At 44.0% G+C, this 25,186-nt stretch overlaps 1 protein-coding gene across 1 annotated transcript in view; it reads left to right on the plus strand.

Moving 5' to 3' along the window:
* The window catches only part of ADAMTS16 (ADAM metallopeptidase with thrombospondin type 1 motif 16), a 163,313-nt gene that overhangs the window by 99,781 nt on the left and 38,346 nt on the right, over window positions 1-25,186 (plus strand). Inside the window, exon 18 of the mRNA XM_087443099.1 lies at window positions 15,443-15,569. Within this exon, the coding sequence (XP_087299225.1) occupies window positions 15,443-15,569 (127 nt within the window). The remainder of the gene's footprint in view (window positions 1-15,442; window positions 15,570-25,186) is intronic.

The following is a 25,186-nucleotide window of genomic DNA, read 5'->3' on the forward strand; positions in this document are numbered from 1 at the left end:
GTCCTGTTCTTCCCACCACCACCAAACTCCAACAGAACACTTCTCATGGGCTGGCATCTCTTCATATTCTTTAACAAAGATTATCCTACAAAGGAGGCACGATGTGTTTTCAACTTGCCGTCTTCCTTTCGTAATAGAGCATTTACTGATTAAGGGGAACTGCAGTCCCTTGAACCTAAGACTGAAATGTCCCCACATAGGAGGCGGCCTCACAGAGCAGGCAATGCTTGTGTTTCGTTGCCATTTCAACGCTAAGGCTTATCTTGTTCAGTCCCAGTATTTGACCTCTTTTGATCTCTGTTTGGTGGACTTGTCAAATCCTGACTGGATTCTCAAAGGAAAAGGAAAAGTATAAACAGCATTTTCATTTTATCTGCATATTTTATATTTTTAAAATCTCTACTGCCATGGACCTCCCAATATGCTGGGTTTGGAACCATTTAAAGTATTCTTTTCTTGGCTATCTCCTTGTGAATTTAACGTCTACAAGGGGATTTTTAAAGAAACCAGTTAGGGAATTATAAACTGGGAGAAGACACCTGGAAAATTCCCCCATGTCTGCTTCAATCAAGAAACATTCCCTGCTATCAGTAGAGGAGGGGCGGTTCTTTTTGATTTGAAGAGATCCCATCTCCTTATCTGTTCTGATGACCCAACTCTCCATAGAAAATAGGATTTCCTGACAGATATAGGGTAGATAGTGTCTTTCATCTTCTTTTCTGACAAGCTTCCTCTGCTCCTTTATCCTTTCCATTCGCTTTTATGATATAACCACATTTTTTATTTCAATAATCCTGCTTAGTGGGGCTTTGACTGGACTGTCAGTCAGTGTCTGGGGCATTGGTGACGGGGTAAGGACCACGCAATGAGGCACAAAGCCAATGGTATTGTTGAGAACCAGCTTAGCTGATTATGTCTGACTCTAAGACAGAGACTTTTGGACATAGCAATGACTTCACTAGACTCTTGTTTACAATGTAAAGGCATTAGCCGTTTCTCAAAATTACATATGCTCTAATTTTTAAAAGTCAGCCTCTGTGATTCAATTGGTTCAGTGTATTTCAAATAACTAAAATCAAACTTCTGATTTCTTCCAAATGAAAAGGCTTATTAAAATTTGGCCCATAGAGATGTTTTAAACTCCAGTATACTCGTGCAATGTCTGGAGATGATGCGTTTCTTTCAAATGAAAATATTTGTCTGATTCACAATTACAGTTCCTCAGACAAATCTTAAAACTGGCTTGTACACCTATGTCTCTTAAACTTTTCCAATAATATTTTCTTCACCATCTACAGATATTTCTAAAGTTTAAACTTTAATTAGTTCAGTGATTAGGTTTGGAAAACAGAATGAAATCATTGGCAACCTTGCTCTTATTTTCTTGATATCAAACCATTAATTCATTCACTTGTTCAGTCAGCAAATGTTTGCAGGTACCGATCTGAACCTTAAACTTCTTAAAGCCACGTGGGGAAAATGCAGAGACCTTTGCTCAATTCCCTCTGTCTCTGAATTGAACAGTGAAATGCTAACATAGTTGTCACTTTACGTGAACAATGTTTGGTGACTTGTTAGCATTATAGTTAATCAAAGCATAGTACATCTGTATATCTCAACCAAGGAATTGAGTACTTCAATTCAGCAATTCTTCCTTAATTGTGTGAGGCACTATGCTGAGTTCTGAGTCTCTAAAGAAAAATGATATATACTGGCCCAGTCCTCGAAAACATATACAATCTAGAGAAAGGAGTGACCATAAACACATACATAACAATGCAAGATTATAGACTGCGTCGTGTGCAAAAGCCTGTGAGGACTCGGAGAGGACCCCAGGAACGTGGCACAGAAAGAGTGACAGTTTAGCTGCACCTTGAATATTGGTCTCAGTCGGAGTTGGAGAGCTGAGACAGCTTTGAGTGGCAACATTGTTTTTCAGTTCATATTACTCATCTAGTTGGCTGAAATCTCTAGATCTTTTGCACAGGAACTGCGTGAAATTAGTTCTTCTCCATCCTTACTTTGTGTGCTAGAATGTTCCTAATCTTAGAGCAAGTGTACTCTGTCCTTTTTTAAACTTTATCTAAAGGGTTTGGTGTGTGCTTTTAGGTCTCAGAGACCAACTTGAAATGATTCTGGCTTTTCCCTCCCTGCCTTGGGTCACCTTTGAGGCAAGTTCATAAAAATGTCTTCTGTATCTTTGTCCAAGACCTTGATAAATTACAAAACACATTACCCCCTACTTTTGCCCCCTTAATCCCAAAAAGCAGAGGAAAGGGAAAAAAGGCTCATTTCCTGGAGAGGGGAGCATGTTCCTCAGAGGCCTGGGCTGTGTGATGGCCACCCCTGTCCATTCCTTCAAGTGCACTCAAAGATCCAGGGTAGAACGCACCTTTCCCCAAGGGCCAGGAATCCTTTCCCGTTTCCAGAGTCTCTCCAGGTCCTACAAACCTCTCCTCATCAGGGGCGTTGGGTTCAAGTGTCTATTGTAGCCCCCAACTCCTCTCACATTTCCATCCTGTGGTCACGGCCAGCTCCTCTCCATCTCTCTCCTGCTGTGGGTGAGTGTGCACACGTGGGTTTCAAGTCCTGCCATCTACTTCTCTGTTAACCAAACTCAGAACCTTAAGAACCAGTAATAACTATCTACAGCAAGATGAACAGCATGTCCCTCTGTCAATTTTGACACGTCAGTGCTCTCAGGGAAATCGGATAGTTGGGCCCATTCCCTGTTAAGCAGATCAGACGCATGAGGATGTCACGGGCTGTCCGTAAATGATTGTCATCATCGCCCTCCAAGTTCTGGTGCACGTTAGGGTGCCATATGCTCAGCGTGATCAAGCCAGGCAAAGCTGTCACTTAAACACACCTGGGAATTGTTTAAAATCTGAATTCACCCACTCTGGTTTCCTAGAGTTATCTTCCCTCTTCCGATTTCAGGGTTCTTCAGGGCTTATGCATTACACATCCGTAATATATCTAGCACTTGCGGTAGAAATGATGCGTGCTTCTCATGAGACTGCGTGCATTCATTTGTGGAATATTTCCCAGTTTTCTGTGTAGTTTTGCTTAAGTGATTGGTTTCTTTTTCTTTATAACAGAAGGATAGGGCTTTGACAACAGCTGGAATTCATTCTCTAGTTAGAATTATTGAAAACTTGGAGATTCTTTGATAAAAATCATAGCCTTTAAGACTGAATACTCCTCTTCCAGATACTTTGGCAAAATATAAAGAATTTAAAGTGATTTCCAAAGAACTGGCCAAAGCTGGTTTCTGTAAAAAGATAAACGTAGGGCCTGATCACATCGCTCATTACACTCTCCACCTTCCATGGCTAGGATTCAGCTTTGGGCTTTCCCCATTAAAGGATTGTTCTCTCTGACCTTCTTACTTTATCCTTTGAATTTTATACTATTATCCTCTCTCTTATCTATTAATATGGATCATTTTAGAAAATTGGCCAGCTTGATTCTGACATTCCCATGAACTATGGGATTTTTTCTTTCTGACAAATAGTTGAGTGATTGTAAGCACTGTTGAGAAATTGCTTAACAGATGTGCCCTTAGTCGAAGAAATAATACCTGAGTGTCCATAAACATTCAGCTAAATGGCTGAGCAGACCCCATTCCATCACATGAAACTCACCAGAAAACATAATTATCTACAACCTAGCATAAAAATAGAACTTGGAAGCCATAAATATTATTGGGCATAGGGTTGTCTACATATATTTTTATTTTCTCAGACTATTCAGATATTTGAAAACAGTCAAAGGAAGAAACATTTAAATTCACTTTTATGTCTAGTTGTGTTTATACAGGCTGGGGCAATGAATTTTAAATTAAAATCTCAAGCATACCTACCTCCTGCAGGTAGACTTGACCTCCCAAATTCATTCACCATGCATTTCCGAACTTTTGGATCCCTGACCATTTTAATGTGGGACAAAGCACAGTGCCTAGGGTCACCAGGCTGAATGCCTGTGAAAATCTTGTTTTTTGAAAAATGCTGTGACTTGACTGGAGATCCAAAGCCAGGTGTGTTTTCCAGCATCCTCGTGTCAATAGGCAAATAATTCACAACCTGGTCAGGGCATGCTTTGGTGCCTGAGGGTGCTCACCCTGGGACAAGTGGGCACTGTGTGCACCATCTCCCCTTTGGTTTCCAAGTGTTACTAAGGATCCCTTCAGTTAAGACAGTATGCAGGGCCGGCCCCGTGGCTTAGCGGTTAAGTGCGCGCGCTCTGCTGCTGGCGGCCCGGGTTCGGATCCCGGGCATGCACCGAGGAACCGCTTCTCCGGCCATGCTGAGGCCGCATCCCACATACAGCAACTAGAAGGATGTGCAGCTATGACATACAACTATCTACTGGGGCTTTGGGGGAAAAAATAAATAAATATAAATGAAATGTGGAAATTCCATTAAAAATTTAAAAAAAAAAAAAAGAAAAAAGACAGTATGCAGTTGATTCTTGCCATTTCAGATTTAATAATCTAGGACGTGGGCATTGCTGGTCCGTCCAGTTGCACCTGGTGTGTAATGTATTATTCGTCTGTGTGTGTCCCTGTGGGCCATGAGCCCCTGTGGCCTGAAGAGCCTGGCCTGTAGGCTCACAGTGTGGACCCAGCGAGAATGCCCAGCCCACGACCTCCTCAACCTGCCTCCGTTTGCTCCTTTATTCACCATCTGACGTAATCGGGTGAAAACGTGATGAGACATCAGGTGCAAATCTCCTTTTGGAAATGCAGAAACAAAGGTAAATGGCTGTGGTTTCACTGAAAGGATCTTTTTTATATAAGCTCCCAAGTCAGTCTCTGCAGAATGCCCAGGATCTGGGCACACAGATTTCGTGAAAATGAAAAATTGTCCTGCGGATAAAAGAATTTATGTTATGCATTCTCCCACCTCATCATTCTAAGGTCTATTGTATGGAGCACTGCCTGGATTTTTTTCCCTTTCTTTGATTTTGATTCTTTTCTGTACCAGTTTCATAGTCGTAAGCTTTCTCATTGTTTTGAACTTTTTCTTGGGTCTGAGGAAGGGATCTTTGTAGCCCACTTTCAATGTTCCCTGTATCTTTAGCGTGTCTTTGCCATGCTTCACTCACAATTATGAGCTCTAAGAAGCCCTCTGGTGGCCAGCCCAGTGGCATAGTGATTAATTTCGTGTGCTCTACTGCTTCGGCAGCCCAGGGTTCACAGGTTCAGATCCCGGGTGCGGACCTACACCACTCCTCAAGCCACGCTGTGGCAGTGACCCATGTGCAAAATAGAGGAAGACTGGCACTTATGTTAGCTCAGGGCCAATCTTCCTCACCAAAAAAAAAAAAAGAAGAAGAAGAAGAAGAAGCCGTGGCCCCTGCCACCCCAACAGCACCACTGCCAATTTCCTTGGCCCAAATATTTGCCTTCATGGCCCTATTACCCACCACGTGTCTGCTTTGTTATTTGCTGTACTCTCTCTGTGGTTTAGGTTCTGTGATGGGGATGGGACAGTCTTGGGTGGTGGTTGGTTGGTGACATTTACTGTTTGTTATTGGCCACTGTGTCCTCAGGGTCCAGCACAGTGCCCCACATATACCAGGGGCCAAGTGTATACTTGATGAATGGATGAATGCAAGATCTCAACCACTTTTTGATTTATAAATATGCAAGGGCCATGTATGAGAATGGTGATGTGGGGTCAACCTATTGTTACTCAGAAATACCCGCCCCTCCAGGGCCACCCCCATGCCTCTCTTCCTCCTGTTCCTGGAAGTGATTTTTTTCATTTAGAATTTGAGTTGCCTTGCTTCCAGTCACATACTCAGCTCCCACTGAAACATAGTTTAAGAAACTGTCCACAGCATATGAAGCGTTCTGAAACAGAAAATGTTGTGAATCTCTTTCTGTCTCAAATAAAAATCAAACAGATTTCTACAGGTATATATGTTACATTGGATAGAAAGACCAGGCCAGGAGGTGACCCGTCATGCCAAGGTGAGCTCCAACATATGACATGGTGCTCTAGAAGGGACTACCAGGCAGCAAGTCCTGGCCCCACCTCTTAAAAACTCTTAACCTTATGAGCTACTTAAGTCTTTTGCCAATTAGTGAGCCCATCTATATATTGAGGATAATAATGTAATCTACCATATAGGGTTCCTTTAAGGATCAAGTAAGAGAATACCTGTAAAGCTCTTAACACTTTGTCTAGCCAAATAAATGTCAGTTTCTATTCTTTTCTGTTAATATTACAGCTTTGCCTAACAGTTTAGGTTACTAGACTTGAAGCAAGAGGGAATTCCATAATGATCTTGTTATTCATGTGGCCCCAGGACAGGGATGATGAACCCATTTCTCCCTATTTTGGATTATGCTGCCATCTTCAAAGTAGTGTGTGTTTGTGCACACATGTGTGTAAAGGCATGTGTGCATGCACGAGTGCACTTGGAGAGATGCATGCAGGGGTGTGTGTGTGCCTGTCGTGCATGGGTGTGCAGGCTTGTAGCCCCTGAGCTGAGCGGTCCAAGCATGACTCGCCGTTTTCCTGCTGAGAGGCGACAGAGGCCAGCAGGCAGGATGCTGAGGCACCTAAGGGTGGTGGCGTGAACGTAGGGCAGGAAGTACTGCCTGGAAGCTCCACTGTGGATGACAGATGAGTTAGTTTGTTTCATGCAGCATTTTAAAGCAGATGGAGAGGGGGTTCGGCCCCATGGCTTAGAGGTTAAGTGCGCACTCCGCTACTGGTGGCCGGGGTTCGGATCCCGGACGCGCACGGACGCACCACTTGTCCGGCCATGCTGAGGCCGCGTCCCACACACAGCAACTAGAGGGATGTGCAACTATGATGTACAACTATCTACTGGGGCTTTGGGGAGAAAAAGGGGGAAAAAAAAAGGAGGAGGATTGGCAATAGATGTTAGCTCAGGGCCGGTCTTCCTCAGCAAAAAGAGGAGAAATGGCATGGATGTTAGCTCAGGGCTGATCTTCCTCACAAAATAAATAAATAAATAAATAAATAAATAAATAAATAAATAAATAAAGCAGATGGAGAGAAGTCATCCTATAAAACGTGTTCTGATTTCTCAGCTTCCTCGATGCAGCATGCCTTTCCCAGGCTGACTCAAGTCTTCACTCAGAGTTTAGTCCTGGCACCCGATATTTTGTGGCAGCACTTGGTGCTGTTGATGTCAGCAGTTTGGGCACTCTGACGCTGCAGGGCCGTTTGCCCTGAGCTAAATGCCCCAGACCATCATTCTGTTTGGCATTCTGATACCTGTCCTGTATAGGGTTTTTGTTTTCTCTTTTTCCTCCTAGGCTGACATCTTGGCATCTGTCCTTGACAATATGCCAGCCTCTAACACCTGCCCTTACCCAAGGACTTAGTACTTTAGGACTCGGTAAACACCGAACCCAAGATCTGGGGTATGCAAATTACGTGCATAGGATGAGCAAAAGTCTCTGATTAAGGACCCCAGAAAAACCTTTTGAAAAATAGACATAAACATTGCACCTGAACCTGAGGGTCATTTTTTTGCTTAATTTTTAGTTCTCACCATTTTTCCTACAGGTGAGGTTACTGATGTTTGAAACATAGGTAAGCACAACGTGATGAACAGATAACAGTAAAGCAGGAGTTTGAGAGAGGATTTGGGGGGAATTCCTAAGGGAGAATTGATCTGATAGGAACTACACAGAAGTGAAGGGAGAAAATCAGGAATGTGAAGGAAGAAATGCGAATGCTCTTGGCCAAGCCTATGGGCTCAGATTTTCAAGTCCTTGAGTGAAGCAAAGACCTTCTTATCTCACGTGATCCTCCATCACCCTGGACTAACTGTGAAAAATGGTTTCTTGAAGTGTAACCTAAAGCCATTCTCGAGGAGCCCAGCCATGACACCTGGATCCTCCTAAGAGTTCAGGTGCAATGTCCGGGCACGGACCGTTGCTCAGATCCCAGATGTGGTGGAGAGGGTGCAGTTTGGGAATCTTCCCTCTCCTCTGCTCTCTGTTGAGGAAGGAATCTGAACAGGCTCACCATCTTTCCTGTTTCTTCAGTGTGTTTTACCGGGACCTCTGATATGCTTTCCAGTTTGATTTTCTGTGTTAGTCAACAATTATAGGATGGATCACAAGAGAAACCAGAATGTCAGCTCTCCCTTTCGCCCCTGGCTCCTCCCTCCCTCCATGAGCCCCTTTAGGCTTTCGAGGCTGTGCTTTCTTTGGGACAAAGAGCAGGAAGAGGAAGGAGATGCCAGAGCAGGTGGATGGATGGACTACAGGCCAACAGGAGGTCAGGGAGGGTCTCCTGGGAGGTCGAGCCCCTCCTGCCCCCAACCCTCACTGCCCACTGTTCTTGAGCCGAGACTGCCCAGGAGATCAACAGGACGGGCTGTCCATTTCGTGAAGGCCCAAATCTGTAGATGCTGGAATTATTTTTTGTTACAAATGTGATAAACAAGTAGAAAATAAAGAAGATAAACCGTCCTCTGAGCCAAGGTCACTGTAAGCATTTTAATCATCCCATCCCATCTCTTCCTCCCACACAGTCCTACCTGTGTGCCTTCTTTTAGAAGTTCCTTAATGAGAAGCTTTCCTGGTGTTATCACTTAATTTGCATCCTTCATTTGCAAAGAGTCCTTCCTTTAGGTATTGAGTGTGGCAGTTCATATTCTTGAGAAAATATATTCAAGCATTATAGATACTTTAAATGAACTGTAAACAATAAATCCTTCCTATCCCAAAAGATTTTTCTTAGAAATTACAAATTTTGGCTCCACTTTTTGGGGAGTATTTTGAAGAGGTAGCTCCTAGAAGTCTAAGTCCCTTTTTCTTGGGAAAACCACACCACACAGACACACGCACATGCACACACACACAGAGACCTGCAGAGTTTAATTTGCTTGTGGGTACAGAGTTTGAACAGTAGCATGAGATCTGAGAAATGGAGTTGTAAAGATTCTGATTTCACTTTCACAAACCTCAGCTGCCTACCAGTTTAGAATCACTATATGCAACATCTTGTGGAAGAGTAGCTGAGATACTCTCGGCATTGTGGGGCCACAGGCCAGCAGTCTCAAGGTCACTTGAGAGCTTGTTAGAAATGCAGATTCTTAGACCCACCCCTGACCTGCTGAATCAGAAACCCTAGGGGCGGGGATGGGCTGCATCTGTGCTGTAGCAAGCCCTCCCGTGGTCTTGAAGCACACTGCAGTTCCAGAACCCCTGGTCCTGGGAGCCACTTTCAATTGTGCTTCTGCTGAGGGGACTTCTCCCCAAACACATTGTTTGCAAAGCCCACTCCCTAGTCCCCTGCCCGTGGCCCCAGGTGGCCCCCAGAGGCGTCTCTGGAACCCCTGGTGTTCAGGAATCACAGGGGCAATCATCTTCACTGGAAAAACTGGTTCTAAAAGAATAGCAAGAGCCTCACTGAACACAGCAGTTAATTTTTAAATGGCAATCTAAAGATTGCCCTCCGAGAATGGTGATGGTCAAGGGTCAGCCTTGATGCTCTTTGGAAGGTGAGTTAAGGCAGATTTAGTACATGGGTGGGAGAAATGAAGGCAAGAACTTTCCTGGAAAATGCCCGTGATGCAAGTCCAAGGACCCTCTGCTGTGATTTTAATCATGGCGATGTTGGAAAAGCAATTCCTGTTAACAGGACCCAGAGCCCTACTGATCTTTACAGATTACAGATTAAAAGCAACACTTTACCCTTGGAAGCAAACTGGAAGCCAGATCCTTCATGGCGTAGGACTACAATGGGTTTCGTATGCTTCTCTACACCAGCCTATTTCTGCACATACATGTAGGCAGCTTCCATCCTCCGTGGAGGGAGGGTTACGCCAAATGTGAATGTCAGCTTGTTGCCACCAGCTTAATTCACTGTTACTCATTCTTTCTGTGTCTTCTACCCCAGAGGACGTGCTCCTCCTTCCCAAATCTCATACAGTCCTGCATCGCTTAACCACAAGGACACGTTCTGAGAAATGTGTCCTTAAGCAATTTCATCGTTGTGTGAACATGATAGAGTGCACTTACACAAACCAAACCTAGATGATATAGCCTGCTCCACACCTAGGCTACATGATTCTAATCTAACGGGACCACCGTCGCATGTGCGGTCCCGTCGTTGACTGAAAGATTGTTGTGCCGCACGTGGCTGGACTCCACTGGTACCCTTGACCCCGTTACCAGACCTCACGCCCAAATGTGTCCTTTCCTTCTCTCTTTCAATGTCATTCTCCCTCCTCCCTCCCTTTTCTTCCCCCTAAATGTGCTCATGTCTCCTCAATCTTAAAATGAACTTTTCCTCCTTCTCCTGCCCCTTCTTTTTCCTCTCTTGCCTTCCATTGCAAAATTTTTCATGAGAACAATCTTCACTTCCTGCTCCGTTCTCAACCACGACCCACCTACTACTCATCCTTACTGCCTCACAGTCTCATTTCTGAGACTGCTTCGGGTCGTGACCACCACCCAGTCACCAGGTCCAAGGCCCTTCTCTAGCCCCTCCTCCCTGGCCTCCCACAGCACTCAACAGTTTACCACCCATTCCTTCAAACTTTCTCTGCCCTTGGTTTCCAAGATCTCTCTTGCCCATTTGCCTCCTTCCTTTATAAGCACATTCTTGTCACTGGTTCTGCCTCCTAGCTTCCTTAAATGCAGATGTATAACAAAATCAGGGGCCCTGTTTCTCCATATTCTCCCTCAGACCACTGGTTTACCCTCATGTCTCTCACCATCATCCCTCCCCACAAGGATCTTGCAACTTTTGATTGCATATTTGTGCTTTTGTCAGTCAAGACAACTTTCCTTCTGTATTCCTTAGGGCGACTTGTAACAGTTTTAGGAAATTGTACTCTTGTTCAGTATGTCCTCATGTAAATTAGGTCATTATGATTATCAGGCTTAACTTAAAGGAGCCCACTAAATTCTCTGCAGAACAGCTTTAAACAGACATTTGTTAGTTTCCTATTCCTTGTTAACAAGTGGAAAAGTGGGTTCATAAAACATTGATCCAAATTTCATCTCTGCATTGACACGTGAGTGAGTCATCAAAACTGTGCCCCAGTTCATTCTAAGTAGTGTATAAAGACGAGACTATACACCTACTTTGATGATTTTTTGGCTCAGCATTAGTTAACTCACTATTAACTTGCCTGAGCTTAGAAGTTACTGAATATCACAAAATTGGCCAATGGCTCAAAAACAGCTTAATAAGTGAGAGGGCAAATTAATCCTTGCAAGCTACAGAGATGACAGAGATGGGTGACATATGCTCTCTGCCCTCCAGAAATTCCTTCCAAGGGATGACACATATATGTTAACTGAACCTTGGCATCAGGTTCACCGTGTAATGTCTTGCCCAAACATGCTTTTGAGAGGGAAAGGGGTTGCTTTTATCATTTTCCCAGGACACATAAGCATAAACCTGAGCTAGCCTGGTTATGAACTGTCTTTACTTATACTTCTGCCACCAAGTGTATGGGTTTTTTCCACACCAACAGTCATTCTCTGATTTTCCAGCCACCAACAGTTCAGTTCAATTCTGACACTAACTACCCAGAGTTACCGTCAGACTCCACGGGTTTAAGGGCTCAGTCCCGCAAGACTGTCTTCACTTCAGATACCAGTTGCAAGTACTGGGTGCCCAGGGTACCCATACTTCTGTCAGACTTGGCTACAAAGTTGGGGGTTCCTTAAATCCCTTTCAGATTTGATAATTTGCCAGAATGGCTCACAGAACTTAGGAATTCACTTTACTTACTACCACGGGTTTATTATGAGGAATACGAATGAAGAGCCAGATGAAGATGTCTAGAGAGAGAAGTCCAGAGGGTTCCGGGTGCAGGGGCTTCTATCCCCATGGAGTTGGGCGGCGCCACCCTCCTGGCTCGTAGAACCAACCTGGAAGCTCTCTGAACTCTATTGCCTAGGGTTTTTTACAGAGGTTCCATAACGTAGCCATGATTGATTAAATCATTTGCTATTGCTGATTGAACTCAATCTCCAGGCTCTCCTCCTTCCTTGGAAGTCAAGGATGAGGCTGAAAGTTGCAACCCTCTAATCATGCCTCGATCTTTCTGGGGATCAACCCCATCTTAAAGCTATCTAGGGGCCACAGCCACCAGTCATCTCATTAGTGTACAAAAGACACTTTTATGACTCAGAGATTCCAAGGGTTCTAAGAGCTGTATGCCAGGAACCAGAGACAAAGGCCAAATATTTATTTTTTACTATGTCACCTGTGTCACCTGAGACACAGAAGTTGTGACTTCTGGTTTTGCCTGGAGCAGTGGTTCTCAAAGTGTGGTCCCTGGTCCAGCAGCATCACCTGAGCATTTGTTAGAAATGTAAATCCTTGGACCGCATCCTAGACCTACTGAATCAGAAACATCGGAAGTGGGGCCCAGCATTCTGTGTTTGACTAACAAGAGGATTCAGACAAACACTTGAGTCCGAGAGCTGCTGACCAGAGGAATTCAGAGGAGGGGAAATTTAGCTCTGATTTAAAGGAGTGAGAAGAATTCCGCCAGTTATGTCCAGGGGGATGGCAATGACGACCGCACTCCAGGTGGAGAGACAGCATGCAGACGGGCCGGGAGGATCAGAGGACCAGGCAGGAGGTCAGCGTGAGAGGGACGCGGCGGGGCTGCTAGGGCAAGGCCGGGAAGTCCGAGTTTTGAAAAGAAAAATAGGCTTTTAATCTGGGAGTGGCGTGAGTGCATGCATGTGTGTATTTTTAAAAGGAAATGCCCTTCATATCAGTTGAACAACTGGACTTGGAGGAGGAGTGCCTGGACTAAGGGTGGGGGGTGGAGGAACTAAAAGAATGTCCCCCTTGACCACGCGGAGACCACAGACCTCAGGGCAGAGAGTCTGAGGAAGGCTGCGTTGAAATGGATGTTTATGCATTTGTGTATCTGTTAGACAGCCAGTTCCATGTGTCCGGGAGGTGGCCCAGGGACATTAGGCCAGAGCTAAGAGAGGGTGCTGGCCAGAGAGGCAGGCTTGTGGGTAATTGGCTATGCAGAGTAACCGTGACCACCGGGAGAGCACTTAGGGAAAATGGAAGAGGATCCAGAACAGAGCCCTGCTCTTCCCTGCCTGAGGGGACAAGCCACTGCAAGGCCTCGAGTGTGACACATATGGGCTCAGTGCCCCTCAGTGCATGCTGCATCAGTGCCACGGGTGACACAGTGACAGGTCACACAACTGGCTTGTGACTGTCTCAGGGACACTGAGAGAGACTGATTTCTGGGGTATCCTTCCTTCCTCGACGGAGGCAAGTGTGAAGCCTGCAGGGATGTGTGCTGTGTCTATAAATCCTGCAGGTGTCTGCCCGTGCCTCTTGCCTGCTGTGTCACACCTGAGCCTTGTTCAGAGCACATTGAGCAAGCGAGAGCTGTGACACTTGGGGATCTGCAGCCTCGCCTTTTGCTCTTCTGTCCCTCACGAGTCACCAAGCCCATCTTTAATTTTCCTAAATCTGTATATTAGGACACATGTTGGGGCTGTAGACTTACCAGAGCACTTGAAATGTTCGTTTTATTACCCTTCTACTGCCTCATGGGATTGAAGCTCATCCTCAATGAACACCAACTTGATCTTCTTAACCTTAGTATTTAAGGGGCATTCATTACATGTGATTTAAGTCTTGTTCTTTCATAGATATACTCTCCTTTAAGATTCCCAAAGTGTCTAAATAAATTTTCTTATATTTCTGGGGAAATATTTCATCACTTTTTAAATAAGCGATTCTTGATCAGAAATCATTAAAATTGGGAAGAAATAATTGCAAAATTCACGTTGGTGAGCACCAAATAAAAACTACTTAACTTGGGTAAAAATATGATTGCGTCAAATTAGCAGAGAGCTGAATAATTGTGCAAAACTGCTGGGGTAAGCACCCCCATCCTTCATCAGCGCCCACAGGGCTCAACCCCAGCAGTGGGCGGTTTGGGGCTCAGACCATGAGTTTCCCACCTGCTCTGGACCCTAGGAAGCCTCTCTCCACCTCTTGCCACTTAAGAAAACTGATTCTCTAGAGAATGTAACATTCCCCATTGACTTGCTTTATTCCTTTTGACAAAGTGAAGGCAGAATATCAAACTGGCTTCCAATGCATATTTTATAGACTTTTACTTTTCCTTAAGTAAAGAAGGGTTTGGCTTCATATGGAACCGATGGTTAGAGATGGTGGTGCGTGGAGTCTACAACCTGTGGCCTTGCTCTCGGAAACCGCTTCTTTGGTCTCTTCCTTGACCATCTGCCTGATGTGGGAATCAAGTTGGGCGCAGGATGTCTTTCCGAGTTGTGCGATGGCTTGGGCTGCAGAGGAGGGGGAACAGACAGGCCACAGGAACAGCCAACTCCATCAGTTTTTCCAAGCCCAGTGATAAAATCATTGTTAGATCTTAATATATTTCACTTGTGTTAATTTTAAATCAACACTGCTTTGGTTCTTTTCTTTTGTTTTTCTCTCCACTGGATGAGCTATTTAATATCATCCTTCAAAATGTATATCTAGGTGGAGTCCCTTTTTTATTGTGGTAAAATATACATAAGATAAAATTTACCATTTTAACCACTTTTAAGTGTACAATTCAGTGGCATTAAATACATCCACATTGTTGAGCAGACATCACCACCGTCCGTCCCAGATTTGTTTTATCTTCTCAAACTGAAACTCTGCCCATTAAACACTAACTTGTCATTCCCCCTCCTCCCAGCCCCTGCCAACCAGCATTCTACTTTCTATCTCTATGAATTAGACTATTCTAGATACCTCATGTAAGTAACAGTACTTTTTTTGGTAGATTTAATGAACTGAAATATTGAACAAATTTAGGGATGTTCACAAAGGCTTAAATAGCACTGGGGATGTAAATGGAGGCTGAGAATCAAACCCACTTTCTTTTCCATTGACCTCATTTGATGCAAGACCTAAGTCATTATTGTGAAAATTTCACCATTGGGCTTGCACCCATGGCAATATTTAGCTCTGTTAATTCTTTGGTTATAAACTGCTTATTATTTTTTTATCTGTAGTTCTTTCTGGTGTATTACTGATTGCTTCCTGATGTGATCCCACAAATGGACACACAAGTCAGGCGTATTTAGTATTGTGTTTTTTCTGAGAAATGGCTGGTGTCCCCAACTCTGGAAATAATAGAAAAGAACCATTATGTTGGCATCAGTTGCAAGAAACATGTTGATTTTAAAGATGTTAAAATGTAGGGAGAAAATATGTGCATCTTAGAATTGATGGAATTCACTAATAGAAAGCATGAAGATGGGTCAAAAAAGTAGAATATCAATAGTTGGCCAATTGGTCATTAATACAAAGACATGTAAAGATGGTAAAGATTTTATTTAAAAAAATTTTATTGGCTCTTCATCAGTCTTTTACCATGAGACATGTTTGTGAGTCTTTATTATACATTCCACCTTTTCTTACAGGGCAGATGACCGCCAGAGAAGGCTGCTACAGAGACCTGAGGTTTCAAGTAAACACGTCATTCTGCAATCCCAACACCCGACCTGTCACGGGGCTGGTGCCTTGCAAGGTGTCTGCCTGTCCCCCCAGGTAAGAACTGCCATGCTCATCGGAATGGGTTTCACAGTTTTGCAAATATGCTTGGTGAGTCCTTGAAGCTCCCGAGTCTAGGGGATTGGAAGTGCTAACTACTGTCAAGTCATCCGGAACAGCAAAGAGGCAAAAGCAACAAGAACTGTCTGCACAAGGGAGTTAAAACAATATGTTTGGGTGAGAAATAGTCTGGGAAACCTTGTGTATGTGAGTCGAAGTTCTCATAAGAGCATCCTGTTTGTTTTATTTTTACTCTCATCAATGCAGGCTGGCAGGAGAGGTAACATACTGTGGGGATAGTAACGTGTTCGCTCTTAGACTTCCGTCCCCTTCACTATTGTTAACTTTTCTTACTGAATGAAATTGTTACAAGCACCCACTTGAAGGCCTGCCCGGGTTGTAAAGGGAGTGTGGATTGCTGCAGCGCACAGCACGTGTGCACATGAGTGAGACAGAGCCACAGAGAGCCAGACCTCTGTCGTCCCCTTCGTCTTGTCGTGGGTACCACTGCCCCTAGATATTTCTAAATAAAGCTCAGGGTCCCTGAGAAGGTGGGTTGGGAGGGATACTCACTCTCACACATGCACACTCACACACACACATACACTCACTCACACTCACACACACACACACACACACACACACAGATGCCCAGCTAGACGTTCCCCATCCTCCCTCCCAACTCATCATCTGGCAGCGGGATGTGAGCACAGTGATGCAAGCCCCTTCCGTGGGTGTCCTGCGAAGGCTCTGCTTCATCCTCCTCCTCTCCCTGCTCTGTGGACTGCAGCAGGGCTGGCCTTAGTGCAAGAGCTCCAGCCGTGTGGGCAGGGACAACCCGCAGGGCATGTGGAGTCGCAGGATGGAGGGCTTTGGAATCCCTGGTGACATCCTTGAGCAGAGCTGCCTCTACCAGCCCCCCAACTGCCTGCTGGCTCAGACTTCCACGTGAAAGGAAATACAACCTCCCGTGGTTGAGCCGTGGTTGTGTGGTCTCTGTTGGTGCACCTAAGCTGCTCTTCTGACTCATACCTGCCTCACCTGTGAAACCTGGGTCCCCAACACCCCATGCTGGCCGCCGCCTCTCGTCACTGCAGCTCACGTGCTCCCGCATCCACACTCCGGTTGTCCTTCTGTCTCACCGGCATCCAGCCTTCCCACCCCTCACTGTCCAGGACCCCCGTGCCCCCCTCCCCAGTCCAGAGTCCATGGGTAGTGCCGTAACCTCTCGCCAGCTGGCTGAACACTCTTGCCCAACTCTTCCTCCCATATACTCCCCCGGAAAGCCCAGCCTGCCTGCACCCAACTCCTCACCGCTCCACACATGGAGCTCAGTGGCTAAATGCTGCCTGGAAGTTCGCAAGCCCACGTCCTCATTCGAAAAGTCTGGCCACTGTCTTACATGGCCACCCCAGGATGGCAGCAATCCTCACCTCCTTCCCTGGCCGTTTGCTCCCTCCCAGGACAGTGATTTTATATCACCTTCGGGCTCCTCCAGTGCTCCCCCTTCTCCCATCCCACACTCTCGGCCCATGAGCTCAGACCTCAGACATGGGAATCAAGTCACAACCACCTCTTCCTGCCACCAACAGCCCACCTGCAAACCCACCACTCCCTCTGGCATTCATCCCTCCTTCACAAGGGGCGACATCCTCCTTCTTCCCCCAAAGCTTCATATCTTATGTCTCTGATTCCCCTTTTCCTTCATCCTTATTGATTTCTGCAAAGAAAGATTTTTCTTGTGCTCTATTGTAAATGTATGTATGTTAGAAGGTTACTAATTGTTCCTGTAAGTCACCTGTTTAGCCCATTGTTTTTCTCACTGGGGTTCTGCCTCTCTACAATCTGTCTTTCTGGTTTTGAGGGATCTCGAGCCAAAGACATCTGTGTATTCTTTGATGTCCCATTTCTATACTTAACTCAGTCAGGTACAATGTTATGAGTAACTTCTGTCAAGAGCTTTGTGTGCTGAAAGAAAAGGCACAATTCAGAGGCAAAAGCATCAGCCCAGGGGAAGTTGGAACTGATGTATGGGAACAACGTGTAGAAAACACACTGAGGGCACCCCAAATTCACCTAAGAAAATCCAGACCTTCATCTTACCTAACTCTTTGATTTATATGTCTCCTGTTTTCTAATATTTGTATTTTTCTCTGAAAGAGAAAGCTTTCAGAGACAGTACAAAGCCTGGCCATATGCCTCGTGCTGCACTGTCCTGGTGGGAGATTCCTAAGGAGGACAAAGGTGGGTTCCTGCTGCACCCCCAGCAAAGAGCAAGGCCTGGATGTCCCAGCTCTCATCCCACAGCTCTCTGCATCCGAGTCCTTTGGATGGAGTATGCATAGTCGGCCTGGATTATGCTGATGGGTGAGAGCAAATACTGTGCACACGTGGCAGCTCGCACCCTGGTTGAAGGTGTGGGCCGTGAAGCCACCTACCTGGGTTCAGATCCCTCTATGGAGGCCCACCTTGTATGGAATCAAGGTCATTTAGGGTGAAGATCTGTTGAGGAAATCCATGTAAAAACTCTTGGTACGTGTGAGAAACCCTCAATAAATCTTGGCTGTTTTTATTTTTGCTGTAAAAGTCACATCAGTTATCTATTTAGTCTGTGAAGCACAACTATCAATGACAAAGCACAGAAGAATGAATCCACATTATATATATTAGTCCTTGTGGAATATTGTTTTATTTTGACAATCGAGTTGGGAAAAGAGATCTTAATTTAAAGTTTTCTTTTCCTCTGAAATGTAAGATACATTTCTCTCTTGCTCAGAATACTGACAATTTTTTCTTCCAGCTTAAGTGGGCAGAAAACCCAGGTCTCATTTTACTGACAGTGAAAGCATGTGTCTTTCTTATTAGACTCTGTCTCCTGGGAGGGGTCCGGGCCCTCTGGGAGCCACGGGGGTTCTGTTGTTTCCTCATAGCGGCCTCACAGGGCAACTGCGCTGACTGAGTACCGGGGCGCATCCTCCCAAGGTCTCTGGCTGACTAAATGGCAGGAGCAGTAGGGTGCCAGTTGGTGTTTCATGTTCGACTTGAAGGAGGGTCCCAAAAGAATTGGGGAGTGGAATCTTTAAAACATCTTAATCCACAGCCTTCTCATTTTTAACTTAAATGAAAAAGAAAAACTGCTGTGCTGGTTCGAACTCCTAACCTCCTCTGTCAGCATCCAAATGCATGCATGGGCAGCCTCTGAGGCTCGCACAGTTGGAGTCCTGTCAAGCCAGACCGGGTTGTTAGCCTGATGGGATCCCTCAGGTCATAAATCTCTGCAGGGGGCAGAGTGCTGGGAGTCCAAGAGTCTCCTTACTGGAGGAAGATGATCTTAAAATGTCTGCTAGGCTCGGCCAGCAGGAGCATCATAGCTAAATAATGGGGCGTCAGCGGTTCCCAGCTGCTCCTCCGGGCTGGAGCGGAGCCAGCACACAGCCTCCGGTGTCTCCCCATGGTGCACTGGACGGCCGGCCCACGCTGGCCTTGAAACAGATGAGCAGTGTGCGGCTCTCCCGCGGCTCAGCCGCCTCTGTCTTCATTGCAGCGTGAACCACGCATTTTTATCGCTTGCGTTTGCAACACGAACTATAAATCACAGATATTTATTTCCATGTATTTCTCAGTTTATCTAAATGAAGTGGTTCTTTATGTCATTTATCTTAACTATCTAGTTTTCGAAGCCTAAACACTAATAAGTATGCCTTCCTGGACAATGGATTGAAGATACAAGAGGAAATACTTTCCAGATGGTAAAGAAATACTTTTTCTCTCTCTTCTTCTCCTAGGAATGCAGAGTACGAGTTTAGATGAAACACAGTGATCCAATGCCTTGTTTTCTCGTCTCAGGAACATGTACAAACATAGCCCCTCTCTGTCTTCCTCTCGCTTGACATTTGGACGGTCATATTATTTTTACCTACATTGGTGACTCCTTACAAACCCATTAGCAGAATTGTTTCTTTGGCACAGTCACCCAGGGCCCTGCGCTCAGAAGGGTCCCTGCTTGCTTTAATTCTCTGCTGCTGCCAATGTGAAATCCTAATGATTTTTTCATTTTGTACTGGATTCCACAAATTACATAGCCAATCCTACCCAGAAGCCCCACTACTGTGTCAACATTGTTTTCTGGAATATTTGGGAATTGTGCTAGCATGTTTCCTTTTTAGTAAATCAGTTTACATTACTCTTGAGGTTGGAACTCTATCCTACAATGACTTCAAATCGTGGATTTCTCTTATGACACCACAGTGGTAGAAGTGAAGGATATAGGATACTTGGTACAATTCTCTTCTTCTGTTTCCTTTTTGCTTATGGGATGAGTGCCAATTTTGCTGAACTTAAGAACACTCACAGATGAATGAAGTAACCATGAGGAGGGCTTTACAGAATCTGTTAAGATGTGTTCTCTAGGTTCCAAGGCTTCCTCTGTCCTGTTCTGGGAGGGAGCCCAGCCGTGTCAGGAACCTGACGCTGTAGCTCACGCCCAGAGCAGCCACCTCCGTGGGCAGAGTATGCTGTTCTTCAGATGTCTAGTCCTCCCCCACTATGCCCTCATTGAAGAGGCATCTCACCTTCTTCGTCAATCGGGGAGATCAGAAGTGTTGCAGCATCTCTGTAATCAACACCCTCTTTAGAGAGATGTTCAGCCACAGCGTGAAGTCGCCAGTTCAGGTAGGAATATCGTGACTTGGAACTATCTATATAGTCACCTAGGTGTGACAGGTGTCTAAGACAGTGTCTTGCTGTATCTACCCCAGGAAAGATGTCACTTAACACCAAAACAATGCATTTAAAATACATTCAAGCTGGTACAGACATTGTTTAGAATATGTCCCTAATGAAAATCAAATTACAAATATCGACAAATTGGCCATAAGCAAGACTGACTTGACTTGCATCCTCAGTCGCTGAAATATTAACACAGAAACCACTGCAGCAGCCGTGGACATATAAAAACTAGCTTTCTCTATTTGGGTTCATCATTTCACACCTAAAAATCTGCCTCAGGCAGTTCTGTAAAATATTTTGTATTTGGGGTTTTTTTGTCTGCTCGTTTGTTTTGGTTTATTTGTTTTATTTGGTGCAGGTGTATGTGTGTATGTATATTCTGTTGTTGTTTTATTTTTATATATACATATTTATTTACGTATTCATATAAGAAAGGCAGAAAGACATTTTGGGGATACTTCTATTTTTCAGGGAACTTGTCTGATTACATAGGTTAAATAATACCTAAATTTTCATAGTATTTTCATAATTTTGGTCTCCAGGCCTTAATATGATTGACTCTAAAATTCACCAAGTGCCACCCCACACAGCATAACTGTCTTCTAATGATATGCACTATAGCATATTCTTCAAATATTTTGCAATAAAAATGAAAAACAAACCTACAGATAGAAAGAATATATAGATGATAGATAGATAGATGATAGATAATTTGATGATAGATAGATCAATAGAAAATATGTTGATAGAATAGACAGATGATAGATGGATAGATAAATCAATAGAAGATAGATGATAGAAGCATAGATGAATGATGATAGAGAGAGATGGATAGATAGAGATGGATAGATAGAATAGATTTTACTACAACTGTACATCTGCATCCATATATTCACTTTATATTCATAAAGTGTACTAATCAGTGCTTCTGGAAATATTTGTTGAAAACTAAAGCTTCACTGAGAATCATGACTTTTTGGGAGAGAACACAATATATTATTTTGAGTACGATTAGGCACCATTTATTTATTCTCATATCCGTGAATTAGTTAGAATTATTGTGGTTTTGCATTTCCAAATGTATGGGGGCTTCAGGGTAATTGTTTTGTTATTTCAGATCTTATTACATTGACATCAAAGAAAGAGTTAAAATTATATCATTTTTAGCATTTTTGAGACTTCCTCTATGGGTTAGGAATGGGAGTTCTTGTAAATATTTCCTGTGGGAATGAGGGAATGTGTGTTTTCTGTTGGTGCAGGGTTATTTATATGACAATTAGATCAAGCTCCATAGTCATTTATTCAGATATGTTCTGACATTTTGTCTGTCTTATAAATCTGTTTGAGAGAGAAGTATTTTAAAATCTCACATTATGATTGTTTATTTTTCAATTTCTCCTATAAATTTTATTTTATAATTAATATTAAAATTCTACCTTATGTTGTGAGGTAAGGTTATAACTTCTGCATGAATTGTTATTTATTATTAAATAATGACCATCTTTATCCCTGGCATTGCTTTCCAGTTTATTATCTATTTTTTCTGAAATTAACATTATGGCACTAGCTTGCTTTTCTTATTTTTGGCCTGCCTTACATTTCTTCATTCTTCTTGTTTTTAAATGTCTGTATTATTAAGCTTTTCTGCACCTTGAATAAATAATTTTTCTGTTGGATTTTGATTTTATCAGATCAAGAATATATCTTTTTACACACAAGCGTAATCTATTTATATGAGTTGTGGTTGCTGTTATAACTGGATTTAGGTCTACTGATTCATTGTATGTCTTGCCTTTTCTTTGCATCCTTGATTCATGTCTCTACTATTTCCTAATGAATGTGTAGAATTCTCTTTATTTGCTTTTATTGCCACTGCTGCTCGAAGTTATGTATCCTCCTCCACACACACCACTATTTTCTGATAAAAATGAATAAAACCGACCACAGTATAAATTAGTGTAACTTAAAAAATGTCCAGGATTATTCACACATGATTATCGTAAAACTCTTAGAAATAAGTACTTTATAAAAAAGCCACGTGGACTACGACAGGGCTTCAACTGAAGTCCTCTTACAGATCAGTTATGCAATACTGCTCAAGTTGTCTGTGTACATCCTTGAAGAGTGTTAGGAATCACTGGGTCGGGAGCCAGACAGTAGACAGAAGACACCCCAGCGTGGGGGGTCTCGGGGAGGCCCAGCTGGCCCACAGCTTCACTGGAAGCTTTCCTGAGAGCACAGGGGCTGTTGGCGCTTGGGGTGAAGTCAGCTGGCAGTGCAGAGCCCCAGAAACAGGACCCGTCATGCTGGGCCTCGAAAGAGAACACTGCCCTTCCCCAGGAAGGCCGCTAGCCTAATTTTGCACCTTTTTTTGCCAACAAAACAAACAAAAAGATGAAGAACAAACCTGCTTCATCAACCCTGTGTTCCTTAACAGTAAATACGTTTTAGTGTCGCTTGTCTCTTCGTCATAGGCATAGAGGCCTTGTTTTAACCAGCATTGGGCCCTATGAGGAGAACAGGGTGAATTTTTCAGTCTTTTGAATAATGCTCCTATTCTGATCCTGGACCGGTGCTCACAAGCCAGTCAGACATGCTTTCGCAGACAGTGACATGAAATCTATTAAGATGTTCCTTTTTCAGACTTTGTGACTTTCTCTGACAGAGTTGGACTGGAATCTACCTTTATATGATCTCCAACCATGAGGTTTGCTGATGTAATTAGACAGAATAGTCAGGTGGCAGTGGAGGGATACATGCTTGAACTGAAAAAGTCACATCTTCCCTATTCACAAGCACAGTTTTAGTGTGAGAGACCATATATGCTACAATATATATTCAGTTATCAGCAGATATTTACTGAGTGACGACCTGGCACTGCCACCTTGCAGCAGGCCTGTGACCTATGGAGCTGACAGGGGCAGACAGTCAACAGGCAGACAGATCCGTGCATTTCAAGGTTTGCATCACGATGCAAACAGTGACAGTTCCAGGAGGTGACATGTTATTTCCCTTAAAGAGTCAGAAAAGACTTCTTCTCTGAGCAGTGAGAGAAGGAGCCAGGTGGAAATGCAGGATAGGAATGCTCTAGACAAAATGAGCAGCAAGTGCAAAGGCCCTGGGGCAGAGAAAAGCTGGAGTGTTAGGAGCCAGTGGCCATGAATAGGATTGTATTTTCAGGAGGGCAAGACCAAGGGAAGGGAAATAAGATGGCTGTTTGAATTTTGGACTGAATATTGAACAAGTATTTTTGAATCCTTCTGTCAGTTCACAATTGGTTTTTGAAAACTCTCCTTTAGGCACTACCTTGAAAGAGATGTTGATTCTCAAACCTCTCTCCTGTGCAGCCCCGTGTGTGATGAGTGTCCACACCCTTGGGGCAGCCTGTGGGCTGGTGTCAGCTCACACTGCCTGGTGTTCTTTCTGATTAGCCCGTGCCTGAGCTGGGCACAGGGTGTCAAATATTCTGAGTATCAGTCCTGGCAAAATCACATGTTCACCCAATGATGCCACTCAAAAAATCAAAGCCATGTGACTTAAACACAACAGTAAGGATGGGAAAAGAAGGAAGTAAGCACTTCAAACTTCTAACAATTCCATCTGCTCGGAATGTTTATATCACTGTCCTCCAGAACATACTTGAATAACATACTCTCTACAGTCCAGTTTATCTAAATCATTCTGTTTTATTTAACAAGACGCCATGACTTTCACTCATTAGAGTACGGTAATTTTAGACAGCATTTAGATTTGATGAGAAGATAAACAAATCCTATGTTTTGTAAATTTGCCGGGGTTGCACGTGGTATTTCGTGTGATCAGCCTGAATTTATGCTCAGGAGTCAGGCATATTCTTTTCATGCTGGAAGACAGGTGACAAGTGTCCAGCTAGTTCCTGGTACTTGACATGATATGATATTGTAATAAACTAGGTTTTTAAAAGGAAGACACTTTAGAAAGACTGTCTTTTGGGGGCTTTTTAATGTATGAGAGGTCTGAGGCCATAACATTGAACAAAACTCCTGGACCTTCTCTTCAAAGATAGCGTGTGCCCTCCCCAGCTTTCTCAGAGCTCAGAAGTGAATGTGGGAAGTGCAGGAGGGGACCCATCCTTTGTTTCTTCCCTAAAGGTGAACACACGTGTCTGAACTGAGCACGTCAAAGTGGAGCGGAGGGCGGGGTGAGTGGAAGATGGTGGAAGGTGGCTCTTCCTTTGCTGCCTCACACTGGAGCCTTCTGAGGGCTGCATTCCTCTAGCACCTCAGAAATTCTGCACACTCGACTGGCAGGATTGCTCAGCCAGACATCTGTCTCCATACACCCTCTGTAAAGGGTGGGCTCCTGACGTGTAGAGCTTTCAGAGGGTTCTTTAAGTTTATGGACCAAAGGTACAAGATGGTACCAGGTGACAAACTGTGAAATGGCTGTTTTCTGCTTTCTGCAAACCTACCTGAGTCATTTTGGAAGGAAAAGTCATTTTTCCCACCGTAATCTTTCTCCTTTTTGCCCACTTCCCCACCCCACCCCACCCCACCCCCATAAAAAAAAGGGTTTCACTAAATTAAAAAAAAAAGATTCACTGACCTTACAGGGCTAGGAAAATCGAGAACATACGTGCAGTGAACTCGTGTAACGTGGAAAGAGCTGTAGCTTAAGAGGGAAACCAAACTCATTGACTCCAGAACTTGATACAGGAATTTAATGATGTATTTTGTGATTCACATTAGCATGTATTTAAGAATCCAGGCTAGTTTTGGTTGACATGTTGATGTATTGTCACTCCAAAATCACCTGTAAACCATGATTTTGCCAAGCATATTCACCCAGTTGTAGAGACTTGAGAATCTCCCCTTAGAGAGTCATTAAGATCTAGAAGGAAAATAAGA

The sequence above is a fragment of the Ceratotherium simum genome, chromosome 18, assembly GCF_057802395.1.
Source record: "Ceratotherium simum simum isolate JZ-2026a chromosome 18, ASM5780239v1, whole genome shotgun sequence".
NCBI classification, from domain to species: Eukaryota; Metazoa; Chordata; class Mammalia; order Perissodactyla; family Rhinocerotidae; genus Ceratotherium; species Ceratotherium simum.